Consider the following 13,874-nt stretch of genomic DNA (forward strand, 5'->3'; position numbering starts at 1 on the left):
GTGACGAGATGATGATTGATTTTTGTTTGAGGATGATGAGCCGCATGAAGCCCCGTGGGAGCATTCTGCTGTAGCCCTTGTTTATGCAACAAAAATAGTCAACTGTGTAAAATTGTGGTAAATTCGAGTGTGTGGGAAGATTGCGTTTGAGGCAGACATGGAGCTTAGGGTGGGTTTTATCCAGTGTGGGGCGTTTGGTACGAGTAGCAGCTGGACTTGTGTTGCTTCCCTCTTGGAGCACGCTGTTGTTTTTTCCCTGCAGACCCCAGGCATCAACAGATGCCTGGGGGCATCTGTTGATGCCCCCAGGCTCTGATCTGCAGCGCCCTTGTCATTAATTTCTCTCCAAACACTAGCTCTTGGACTCAGTTTGATGGAGAAGGAAAATTTATTCCTTTTTTCACTGGGGCCTTGAAGCATCGTCTGCTTTAGATGCAAAGGCTTCAGTTGCTGTCTGTTCTTCTTTGTGACTTGCGGGGATTGCTGCAGTCTGACCTCTGACAGCTGCTTCAGTGGACATCTCAAAAGTTGAACTCATGCAGAATACACACCAATGCACGCAGCTATTCTATCCACTTATCAGGAAGTGTATATTTTATCTATCCAGTGCAAGCAAACAGAAACAATTGGTGTTATATGAGGGGAGAAGCCCGGGCTCCACAACTCTGTGTAATTGATTTAGCAAGCCTGAGAGCTCTGAGATTGCAGCGCACATGGAATTGAACTGTGCCGTGCAGCCCTACAGGCATTCTCATAACCCTCTGCCAATATTGCAGCAAGCCCGTCTGACAAACTAGAGGGACTCAGGCAGACAACCGCTTATCAAAACAAGTGCATATCACCGTGATAGCACATTGTTCCCTGTCTATGGCTCTGATTGGCTTTGCTCACAGGTCAACCAGTGAGCCATACCCCGAGCATCTGCTTCTTAGCTGCGAGGACTGCACTCTAACTCAGTGATAAGATGGCTCTTCAAACTCAAGTAGCCTCTTTTCTTACATCTGCCTTTTATCAAACACAGTCAAGTGAATACATTTTACTGGATTAGGACCAGTTGTCCCCTGGTGTTTTTTACAAGTTGACCCCTCCAAGTCTTATGTGGCAGTAATAAATGTGTTGATTAGCTAATATTAAAGCAGCTCTGGTGAATGTTTTTTAAGTTGTTCGTGTGGTTTGCTTTAATTATGAGCAAAGGAGTAAATGTGAATCCTCGTGGACTGCAGAATGTGCCCTCTCTATATCTCAGCTTAGCAGGCTGTCTCAGAGTTTCCATGTACAATGACTTTAGGGAAACTGGGGCTTTAACTTTGTGGTTCCACTTTTAGGAATGAATGCTGGAAGAAATTTGCACACAGACAAAAAAAGCAAATAAAATCCCCCCCCCCTTCCGAAGAGCCGCTAAAGGCTTGACACGCTGAACTTTATTTAAGGAAGATTTTTTACCCCCAGTTTCTCGTTTGCTCATCAGAATGTGCATATAAATCCAGTAATGATTTGTAAATGTTGTGTTTACCCTTTACGCTTATGTGACCGTAACAAGGGAGGGGAATCATTCTGATAAGCTCGACAAGCCTGACAAAGGTTTATAACCCTTATCAGAACACAGCGACGGAGGGGTGGTGGTGGGGATCCTGCTTCTGAATGATTACTTTTTTGGCATCGCATTTTTTTATATAGTTAGAAATGACTGAATAATAAAACTATTTTGTTAAAACAAAAAAAATATGCACTTGTGATTTACTGCGCACTGTTCACATGCGTGTGTTTTCAAGGCGGGATATGGAAACAGCAAGGATGCTAGAGTGGTATCAAGGTCATTTTTTAAAATACTTAATCAAAAGTTTCTTGCTATAAACTGAACATTTGGCTTTGTTTGTTATGCTTATATGAAAGCAAGTTGTGTAACAAAGTTGCACGAATGAGGGCTTTCATGTGGCTGTTTCAGAGGTGTAAACTCCTTTTTCTGATTGTTTTAGCACAATAGACCAATGGCACCAGCAAGCAGAAGGACAAATGTTTATTACCGTATTTATTTCCTTGCCATTTGCCAACATAGGCCAATTCTAGAAATTTACTGCTCCTCTTCGGCTTGTCAAAGCACACCCAGGTAGGTGATTACAAGTAAAACTGGGTGACAGAGCTGCCTTCCCTTTCCACTGTGCTCCACCTCCCACCTGACAGCTTGAACACAAACTTTATCAGCCCCCTTCACCTATTTCACAAAGACAAAGACACTACAAGCTCGTCCATCCCCTTCTGTTCCCTGCTGTTGCTTTAGTGCCTCCCTGTAACCATTCATTTGCTGTCATAGATTCGTTAGAGTAGCAATGCCTTCAATCGATGCATTCCATAGCTGGAGGGAGGGGGGGTAACTCATCCGTGCCACTCATCACCCGAGGGATTCATTACCTGTTGAAACACACAGGGACCACATGACTTCCAGCAGTCTTGCGGCAAACCTGTGCAGGAGGGGTTCCCCTGGCGCACAGGGCCACTGATTGCTGTCCCCGCGAGGTCAGTCTGAAGACTTGAGGCTTGTCTCTGGATCTGGTCTCTTCCCGAGACAATCATTGCGGCAGAGGGGAAGGCGTAATGAAATCATCAGGACGATTAGGATGTTTGGTGTCACTGCTCGATGCAGCAAGAGCTACTGCTCGAGCAGAGCAATTTGGACTCGAGCTGTGTAACCAACCGTTTGTTTATTTGAATGTGTTGGCATGGTGTGTAACTTCGCTGCTGTTGTTATGTTAATAGCTCTTATAGCTGCTACTCTCACTCAGTCTTGGATACCCATTTAGTAAAAGCTGTGACCTGGTTTTTCTGGTTGAAAAATGCTTTTGTTTTGCTCTGGCAGGCAGCAAGTTTGAACTGAACCAGTTTGCATTGTGTAAGAACATAAAATATTAATAAAAGATCTCTCTGAGTAAGAGAGAAATTTCAATTTGCAGCGTTTTCCTTGTGCTTTTCATATTGTGATCTGGGTTAAGACTGACCTGAGGCAAGCTTGCAGCTTTTATCTCACTGGATGGCTTGTGTTTGTGGATGATGTGTCACATCTGTTTTGGTGATCAAGGCTAAACGACACCAGGGTGCCAAGAGGAGGCAGATTTTAATTTTTTTTTTTACTCCCCATTTTTGTGGATGTTACATTGCAGCAGACGAGTCTCACAGGCCGATGAAGCGGATAATTATGCATGAACCCCTGACATAGTGAAAATGAATTTGGATCCCAGACACTTGGCTTGTGGTGGTGTCGGTGTTATTAATATATTCTCATTTGGGATGTATGACAGCAGAGGGGGATCCCATGGAAGCGCAACTGCAGTGCCATGCCAGAGGTTTATAACACTCTGCATGTTGCCTGCCTCATGTGAAAGTGTTGATTGGAATGACAGGGGAAGTCAAGAGTGTGTTGTAGCAATAAGAGATCAAAGCAGTCCCCAGTGGCTCAGAAATATCAAGCTGCTTTTGTCACTATTTTCCGAAAAACTTAAGGGTCAGCAGAGTATGTTGGAGGATTTGTCGTGAGGGCGTATTTGACCTAATATCACAGCGTGTCTGGAAAATGAGAGCTGGTGGCAGATTTGCACAAAGTGTGACAGGTTACTCGGTGAAGATTTCTCCACACTGCGTTGCATATGTTGAAGGTCTTTCACTCGTTGGCAGTCTTAGCTGAAGGGCTAAACGAGCTACTCAGTGTCAGCTTATTGTCGTCTCTGAGGATTTTTTCTGTTTCTGCATTAGAGTGGACATGTTATCCAGTAGCCATAAGGGACATTTCAGCCAACATGTGTGAGAATGTGTGCTTTTGGTAGCTATGCATAATTCTGTGCGTGTTTCTTTTTTTTAAATTACAAATATATTTAGTATTCTCTATTGGGAAATGGATTATCAGTCAAATTTTTACACGCTACCAAGCAAATGATTATAAGCTTGTGGAGGAATTCAGTCAAATTTTCACTGAAATGGGTTTTTCTATGTTAGAAGCTTTCAAATGGAGCATGTAAGGTTGTAGTTTTTAAGCAGATTGAGTAAGCTGAACCCAGGTTAAAGCCATAGGAAGTAAAAAGTTCTACAACAAAGTAACAAAAAAATCAATTGTTAAAAGATGTTTAAAATTTCAATTTATAAAGTCTTGAATGCCTTGAAACCTTGGATATGGGCCAGCACACACATCTCTGATTTGTTTAAATAGATCTGCCGCTGTGCTATTGACTGCTTTTCTTCCCCAGGTGGAGAGGCAACTAATGAATCAGAGTTTAGGTAGAAAGAAAGATTTCGTTGGGAATAAGAATGGGGATCCTGGCTTCCTTCAAGCAACCGGCCACATTTATGAACAGTGATGTCATAAAAACAGGAATAAGTGTGGATTGGATGAAAAAGTTGACTTACAGAGATGAGACTGTTAAAATAATGAAAGGTTTGCTATACAGGGTCGAGCCCATCAGGGCTTTTCTTCTATTTCTTTGCCTTCTTTCGTTGCTCTTTTTAGCAGTCAACACAGCGAATCATCTCCCTCCATCTCACCCATTTCACTAGTATCCTCTTGTCACACCAACCATCTGTGTCCTCCTTCACTACACACATGAATCTCTTCAGAGGTTTTCCTCTTTTCCTCCTGCCCAGCAGCTTCATATTCAACACCCTTTGCTCAGTATATCCGCTATCCCTCTTGTGCTGATGTCCAAAGTACCCATCTCAGCTTCGTCTCTTCAGCTTTGTCTTCAAGCTGCTCAACCTGAGCTGTCCCTCTGATGTACTCACTTCTATTCCTGTCCATTCTGGCCACTCCCAGTAAATAAATCTTGAAGTCTGTAGCGCGACCTTTTGTCTTTTTGTTAGGGCCATATACAGTATTAGCAGTTTGCTGAACTATCAGCATAAACATTTACAACAGCTGATAAATGAAAAATAAAAGTAAGGAACAGTTGGGAGAAACACCCTTCAACCATCTTCCGACTGTTGTCATCGCACAGCGTCCACCAGAGGGCAGTCGGCAACTTAACCATTAGCTGATCCGAGCGCAGTTAGGCAGAGCATAAACAGGCAAATAACTACTCGCAATAAACGTTTTTTGTGTCTGAAAGTAAAAATATATTGTGTGCTGTATCGGTGGGTACTGGTCTTTAAACCCTACGCTGTTCGGGCTCTAATATGGACATGCTTATTACAGCGTTTATCTCATAAAATTAAATAGAGGAAGATATTTGTTGAGAAACATGGAACACTTATTTCCAACCCAGTCAATTAGTGTGTGTTTGAGTGCATAGGCGTGTGTCACAAGTTGGTCTTACGTCTTTTTTTCTCCCGGCATTAGTTAGTGTTTCTTATTTCATGCTCATTACGGTTTACCACCACCCACCTGCTGTGTGTTGCTTTCACCTATTGATGCTCAACATGTGTCCACCACCAATTACGCAGCCACAGTTCTCTATTTCCACACTATAAGGTGCGCTCGCAGCTCTCTGATGCTTCACTAACCTCAATTAGTGATATCATTTCTTTGTAAATGATCATCATCACTTTTCTTTTCACTCCACACTTGGCAGAATGCATGCAGAGTGTCTTCTCTCTGTTTAAATGATCAGTTGCCAAAATATGCATGAGCTGATTCTTTACTGTGCCCAGTGTGGTGCCTAGAGTACAATTCAGAGTGCTTTATATTGCCATTTTGTAGCTGATTTGGATAGTGTATGCCTGCAGCTTGGTGCTTTTTTTGGATTGCCGCAAGTTCACACTAGACTCAGTGCAAAGAGCTTTGCCAAGAGTTATAAGCCCTATAATATCAGTCTGTATTTCCCTCCCCTTCTTGTAAAAGGAATCTTTCTCTGCACAAACCCTGGGCTGTCACAGTATGCAATTAGCAACGTTATTATTCCCAGATCGGACATTAGCAACATGGCAAAAGCCAACCTGATACAGGGATTTGCAGCGTATGTGCTTTCTCATTTATTACACGAGCAGAAGAGCAGGTTTATGACTGAGATCCTGTCACTGCCTGTGAGATGGCTGCCCAGGGAGTGCTCTGCTGCAGGTACTGTCGACATGGAGAGATTGGAGGCAGAAACTGAATAATTAAAAAGATGGAGGAAAAGAAGACACCTGGTGCCATCACAGTGAAAGACAGCAGATGTGCGTTTCACTAATAAGGAGACCAGATTGTGTGTCTAATGTAACAGAGGGGAGGTTTTAGAGCTCTCGACAAAAGCAACATTAACCTGTATCGCTGATCGTGACTCCAAATACAGACAAAATGCAGCAAAACAAAGCCACACATACATTTTCATCTGCTGTGTTTTCATTTTTGTTTCTGCTTAAATCTCAGAGAAGGTTCTCCTTTGTATGCATGCTATCTGATGAGCTTTGCTATATGGTATGCTATACATAATTTTTGCGCTATAAAAAATTAATTACCCTTAAGGAAAAGCTGAATATTTCACTGTACATAATGGGATTCCTCTTCTTTGTAGCACTATATACGTTCCCCTTTTTGTTCTTTGACCTTTTGACCCTTTACATCTGCTCAAGGGCATGTTAGACAGGAAATAGTCCCACGGACCCCATGATCCGTAATGGAAAAGGCGAGGTCTGTCGTCTGTCAAAAGAGAGAGAGAGCCATGAGGCAGAATAGAAAGTGAAGTGACAGAGAAGACTTGAAATGCAAACCATCCTTCTGTTTGACCTCCCGGCTTTCTCCGCCGTCTCTAATGTATTATGGAGAGTTTTCTTCCTGTAAATCAGTCTTACTTGACTTTCAGGCTCTCATTTGTCATGTCCTTGTAAAAACCAATGAGGCAGCAGCTCATTGGCCAGTTAGATTCAGGACAATTTTAAACCACTTTCCACTGAATTAGATACCATTTCTCCAACTTGCCAATTAGGACTTTGACAACTTTAAGGAAGCAGAGGAGACTTAAGGGACTGGTGACAATAAGGCACTGTGGGCACGGGAATTAAATTCCACATTTCTTAGTTTAATAATCAGCCCCTTGGACCATGGAGTTGCTAAAATATCTCCAGGGATCTGACTGAGAGGGAGCGTTTTCCTAATATATTCTTTTTTAATTAGAGTTCAGCAGCCAGCCATGCTTTAGAGGTCAAATCTCCTTCACACTGGGCATTCAGTGAAACCATTTATCAACTACAGCGCCTTTTGACACATTTATACCAGCAGAGAGAGTTTGCAGATTTGATTTAAGAGCTTGTGCATTTCTGGGCCGATGCTAATTCAGCGTTTACAGAAATTCCTGGTTGTGGCTTATTGTATTTATCAACTGAAGTGTGCATAACCAATAACTATGAGCTTAATTCACTGCCGAATAAACAAACATCACTTTGTGAGGGATGATTAGGCAGAGAAAAGAAAGCTATTAAGATTATATTCTGCTTTTTTCTCCAGCGAAATTGAATTTATTCTTGTTAAACATCTAATAATGCACTGCTGACTCTTACTCCAGGCGCACTAAAATATGAAAAGCTTAAGTAAGAAAGAAGAGATTATTGCAATTAAAGTTTTAATGAAGGTGACGGGATCAAGAGCAATAGAGAAAAAAGGAGAGTTTGCTGTTTTCGTTACATGTTTTTTAAATGAGATGGCCATAGTGATCACAAAAGCGCTGGGATCTGAAAGCAGGCGGATACATGAAATGGTGTGAATGAAAAATAGCTGTATCTAATTACTTTTGTCCTACTTTCAATGAACTTCATCTTCATCAACAAACTATTCCTACATTGGCTTTCGGGATAATGATCTTCTCTTATCCCACTGAGATTTGCAAAGAGAAGGAGTTAACTTTTGAAATAGGCAGCGTTACTTCAGTGAAAGCAGACGGATTATCTGAGATGTTAATACCCGTCCTACGGCACTGATGCGCAAACTCTGGCCATGCGCACATTAAGCTCCTGGATTAATTTGTACAGGCGTATAAATCTGTATACTAATCATTTCTTTCTGGAATAAAAATGTTCTGCAAAAACAAATTAAGGTTTAGCCAGGTAAACGAAAGCTTGTGCTCTACAGGAACATGGAGCAAAACTAAAAGAGGATGTCATGTTTTCTACTCTTGTCTGCTCTGAGAGCAGGGATAAGGTGATGGACAAGCTAATTGTTTGAGGGTAATGGATGCCAGACAGTAACAGGTGGATACAAAGAGGCGGTTAGTCATGGATGGCTTTGTTACTTCCAATGATAATTGCACTGACAATCGTCCAACTGTAGTCAGGTCAGCCCAAGGCTAATACCCAATAACACCGCATCTGTCATTTCCCCACGTTTCCCTGTCACAGAAGATTTTGTATCCAGGAATGGGGAATTACATGTACACGAACGATGCCCTGCTGCTTGGATTCAGTCCTGAACCCTCATCTATATTCATTGAAATTCTGCTGTCCCCTGAAGGGAAGAGGACTTTTCTGAATTGCGATCAAGTTATTTAGCGGCACAAGCTTTTGCACTTTACAGATATGCTAATGAGATCCCTGAAAACATTGGGAACATGTCTTCCATCTAAAATGGTAAATGATGATAGCATTGCTTTATGTTGTAAAGGTGATGCCTACCTTATTAGAATTTGCACAGAGGGAACATATTAAGGGAAAATGTTCAGGGTTTTAGCTTAAAATAAGGATGACATGAATAATATTATTGCTGATTGCGCCTCTTATGTGGATTGAGTCAATAAGCCAATCAGGGTGCGTGGCTGCTTGAAAAGGTGCCAGCTGATGATGATCGGTGTTAGCAAACTGGATAGATCTTTCACGAAAGCGTGAATGCTTTATTTAGAGAGTTTAGCATGTGCAAAATGCTACAGGCCACCAGATAGTGATGGACTCATTCAGTCTAATGATATTGGTTTGAATGGTTAAATAAATTCTCATATGTAGTCTGTTTTGTAGCTTGTTGGTTCCTGGCCCGAGTCACTTGGACACCTTACATTCACTCTGTTGCTGCGACAGAGCTGCTAACCTGTTAATTGCCACACTCTCTCCTCTGCGTTGCCATGTACATATGAGGAAAGCTGGGTGCTGTGCTCAGTGTCAATAAAGGCTGCTCATTGGTTTGTACATGGGTGCTAAAGAGAAGCTGTGATCATGATTATTTTGGTCAGTGCTGAGATCTGGATTATTTAACTTGATTATCTATTAACTTTTAAAACATCAGGCATTATTTGAACTTTGAGCACAAATTGTATTATTCTTGTCACGGTTCTGGGTCGGTTCGACCCAGCATTTTGAGTTTATTATGTTTTGGTTTATTTTTTGAATGATCGTTTTGTTCCTCTTGTGCTTTGTCCATTATTATTAGAATTCTATCTTTCTGTTTATTCGTGGTCAGGATTTATTGTCTCATGTATTGTTTGAGTTCCATGTATTATTTTCTGTCTGCCTCTCTGTGTTGAGTCTGTGTCCTTGAGTAGTGATTCATGTTTCCTGTTTTATTGTGAAAGTCCTTGTTAGTGTGTGCAGCTTTGCTCCCCCTGTCTCGTCAGCCCTGATCTCTCCCAGCTGTGTCTCCCTCCTGTTGCCCATTCCCTCATTACCACCCTGTGTATATAAGCCCTGTGTTTTCCCGTGCTCGGTGTCGTGTCGTACCTTCGGCTTATACCTGTGTGTTTTTGTGTTCAGTACTTTCGTGTACCGTTGCTCAGTTTGCTTTGTTTTCTGCCAGTAAATAAAGCTGAGGGGTTTTTTTGAGTTACTATTCAGTGTTCGAGTCCTGCGTTTGGATCCTCCTCTCCGCCTGCCCGCACACAGAGCCCTGACAATTTTTTGTGTCCGCATCTACTTTTCAGATTACTTGGAGCCAAAATGTTTCCGAGCAGCTGTTTTATCCTCTCCCATTGCTCAAAGACTGTCTTTTTGTCCTTCGGGTTTGAGCTGAGCTAAAAATGCCTGCTCTCCAGGGCTTTTTTTTTTATAGGAATGGGTGCAGGCACAATTGTGAAGGGGAAGATGAACAGGATTTCTAAAACGAGACAAAAAGAAGCAAATTATTGTGAAACTTGATTATCTTATTTTAATAATCTTTGAAAGTTAAATCTGTGATTGAGTGTACAATTAAATACATTACCCAGCCATAAATATGCCTAGTTTGAACTGTTTATCTGTTTCTTGAGCTTTTTTTTTATGCCACTTGTTTTTTTGCATCATTTTTAGATTTACAGTTATCTACTAAACTTACACGAATAAAAGAAATCTGACATTTAATGTATGCTATTCTATCTTCAGGTGTTTTAAAAAAATGTTGTTTAATACTCACATTTCTGCATTTTTTTTATTTAAGGATTACATATTCTTAAAAGGATTTGCAGTTTCTGAGCGCACTGTAGAGGCAGGCTAGTGTCCATACTTTGAAAGGCACCTCTGCCTGTTACCACTGTCTCTTTCCACTGCACTTTATTGTACTCACATGGAAATGATATCCCACGGGGCGTTGTGGTTTGTGTGAAGTTGAGTATGGTTGTTGAATTACCGTGCAATTATGTTGTAGCTCTTTGCATATGGCATTCAGTGATTTCACAGCATGAAAGAAGAAGCATTTGTGTATTGTGTACAGCTGTTGCCATGCAGTCTTAACTCATTCACTGCCAGCCATTGGCAGTGAATGAGTTAAACCCATTGACTCATTCACTGCCATTGACGGCTATAGACGTCAATGGCAGTGAATGAGTTAAACGGAAATTGCATATACACACACACATGCAGGACTCTGTTTTCACATTTTGATGTGCAACTCTTTTCTTCTCTTACAGGAATCTGTTGGACCGAGACACTTTCTCCAAATCTGACCCTTGTAAGTTCTCAGCTTTTACGATGATAATTGCAGCTCAGATTTTCCTGCGGGAGATTTTGCTCAGAATATGGTTCGCTGACACCTCGTCTCCATTTACAAAGCTTCACTTTTTATTTTTGCTGAGCTTAACTTTGATTCAGTTTACTGCGCTGTTTCAAAGTGTTCCTTCAATAACTGCATATCATTTGCACAATAATGTGACAACCTTTCCTTGCTGAGAGCTAAAGTACCTTAATGCATGCAGGGTGTAAACGCCAGCCTTTGAATACAAATGGCTATCTTTTGGTGAGACACATGGGGAAACGCCATAAAGGCATTTTCTTTGATACTCCCTGCAGGATAGAGAATGGAGGGGGAAACATTTAACATAATAGGGAGGAGGTAAAAGCCCTTTGTGTAAATAAGCTACTGGGAAAATAGCGCTGACACCCTGTTTTGTATTCGCCTGAAGCTGAACCTCGGTATATATGACAGGTCATGTGGTATTCACCCGCCCCAGCTTCATTTAAAGTCGCCAGATCTAATGGGAATCAGGAGAATCCCACAATGCAATCAGGGTGTCGCTGTGTTCAGGGGCTCTCTATCTTGATTTTCTTTTTTGATTGTGGACAGCATACCTAGAACCATCAAGCTTGGCAGTTCATTATGTTGTCAGGGCGTGGCAAGATAATTAATCATGAATGTCAGCAAAGAAGGAACAAAACAAACATAATTTGAAGAGGCAGGATTCTTGATTGAGATTGTTTGGTGACGTATTCTTCTGTTTTGCATTTTTCCTCTCTCTTCGCTGCTATCTCATCCTTCTTCATCACTTCTCAGTGGTTGTGTTGTACACCCAGGGCGTAGAGACCAAACAGTGGAGAGAGGTAAGCGACCACGCCGTTTCCCTGTCAACACAGCTCAGTCAGTCCGTCTCTTTTCCGTGACATCTTACTCTGTTTATCCCGCTTACCCCCTCCCCACCCTCCTCTGTCTCAAGGTAAATGCTGTGAGTGCCAATCACTTGCAATTGACTGACCTTGTAAATGCTGGTGCTCTGGTCAGCACTGTGTTAGCTGTGACTGATTAAGGTGGCAGCTACATGTATCATTAAAGATTTTCCTCTGTGTCGCTGTCCCCTCTGGCTTCCCCTCTGATCAAAGCAGACAGAGGTTGCAGTAAGACATTAGGCCCGTCTGGAATTGTTATGTGACACTGTAATCACAAATTAAAGGCATACACTGAAACTGCAACTTAAATTAAATCAATTCTTATTATTTTGATCTAAGGCAGTCGAACTAGTCTCTTTGCTTACACATTGAAATCGATTGGGATTGAACGGTGAGTGGTGTGACTTCAGATTTAAAATGGGAAAGATTTGATACCCCAATAAAAACAAAACATATAGTTTTGTTGAGTTTTTGCTTCCAAAAAGGCAAAAATGTGTTTCAGTTGTACCGCACAGATTGATAACTTGGATTTCAGGATTCACTGGACAAATTAGTAGCTAAACAGTTAAAGTATCACCAAATTTTACTCTTTATTTCATAGAATATAACGGAATAAGCAGCAATGATCTCAGTTTGACTGTCAAACCTAAAGAATAATCTATACCTGTAGCCACTCTGCTTAGCTGCTGTGTGAACCTCAGTATAAATGGCTTTACACTCCACCATTTTTACCTTGCTCTTTTTTAGCTTAGAGAAACTACAAAGAAGAGATGTGAAATGAGTTCAGAGAAAAGGTCAAATGTTTATTTGAATCACAAATTACATCTTTTCACAAGTAGATTGGGAAATGCTCCATCAGCTCTCCATAGTTTGATTATATTGTCTAAAAGTAAAAACAAAAACTGAACTGAGAACAGAGGTAACACAAGCAGACCCAGAAAGATTACCAGCAGATTGGATAATATGAGTAAAATATGAGTACCACAAAGAACAGGTGAGAAATAACATGAGAAACCACCTCAGGGATCAACAAGAATTACCAGAAACAGTGTGGCAAACAGGCCATTTGAAAAAGCACTGTGGGCAAGGAGACAGGGTGATAAACCACCAAAAGCTCTTCCACTGCTCCAAAGCATACCATCGGCCTTTTTTAATAATATTTTTCACTGTATGAATGGCTCGTCCAGGATCATAACCATAAAGCACCTCCACAGGTGCCACGGACAAAATAAATGTAGCATTAGTAAGAATTAGCCATTTGCAGGGTGAAAGATGGAGGAAATTTTCACTACATTCGAAACAGAAAATTGTCGATTCTATGCCCAAGTAGTCCTGTTCACTCGTTTTTTTTACATTCAGGATATGAACTCAAAGAATTCTAAGAAATTACTGGTGGATCGCTAGAAAAATGGTGATGAGATGGCGCATTGCTCCAGACATTTCCTCCACAGAGACATTGACGTTGGTGTTGCATTTTGAAGGAGGGGAAGTCGATATACAAGGTCGTAAAAGAAGTACAAACCTGGGCTCTACGCAGTGGCTGATCACAGTTTGAAGTGGATGTGAATGTCAGATTGTTGATCTCCAAAAGTGACAGATAATGTGTGACACAGACACCCCTTATCTGACCTCAGAGTGGTGCTGGCTTAGGGCGCTTCTGATGGTAGCAGACCATCTGACATGCAGTTTGGACAGATCATAAAGGAAGGCAGAGGAAGGCACTCACATCACTTAGTGATGACAACAACATTATCATCCTTCTGGCAGACAAGGGTCGGTGCACAGTATTGCTAAACCAGAAAGACTATCATGAGAAGATTTTGTCACTACTTAGTGATGAAAATACTTACGAGCCCCTAAAACGAGACCCAGGAAGTGGCTACAGGAAGAGGGTGATAGACTGTCTGAAGCAGTTAGAACAAGACAAGGCTATTGACCGGACCTCATACCACAGGCTGTACCCAGGGGAGTCTACACCAAGTCTGTATGGTTTACCGAAAATACATAAACAGGGTGCACCTTTAAGACCGATCGTCTGCATGATCAACTCGGTAACCTATGTAGCAGTCCCCCGGACCAAGGAAGAAATAGAGAGAGCCTCGACGGGTGCAGTAATTTTTACTTTGAGATTCATTCAGAATCTAACAGTGCGC

The 13,874-nt window shown here is 41.6% G+C and overlaps 1 protein-coding gene across 2 annotated transcripts in view; it reads left to right on the plus strand.

Annotated features, from left to right (window-relative positions):
- Positions 1 to 13,874, plus strand: part of cpne5a (copine Va) — a 93,879-nt gene that overhangs the window by 1,710 nt on the left and 78,295 nt on the right. For both annotated transcript variants that reach the window (XM_082517959.1, XM_082517960.1), the window contains exons 2-3: positions 10,752 to 10,792; positions 11,612 to 11,658. In XM_082517959.1, coding sequence (XP_082374085.1) covers positions 10,752 to 10,792; positions 11,612 to 11,658 — 88 coding nt within the window. The remainder of the gene's footprint in view (positions 1 to 10,751; positions 10,793 to 11,611; positions 11,659 to 13,874) is intronic.

This window comes from Aulonocara stuartgranti (assembly GCF_965226115.1).
Source record: "Aulonocara stuartgranti genome assembly, chromosome: 20".
NCBI lineage: Eukaryota > Metazoa > Chordata > Actinopteri > Cichliformes > Cichlidae > Aulonocara > Aulonocara stuartgranti.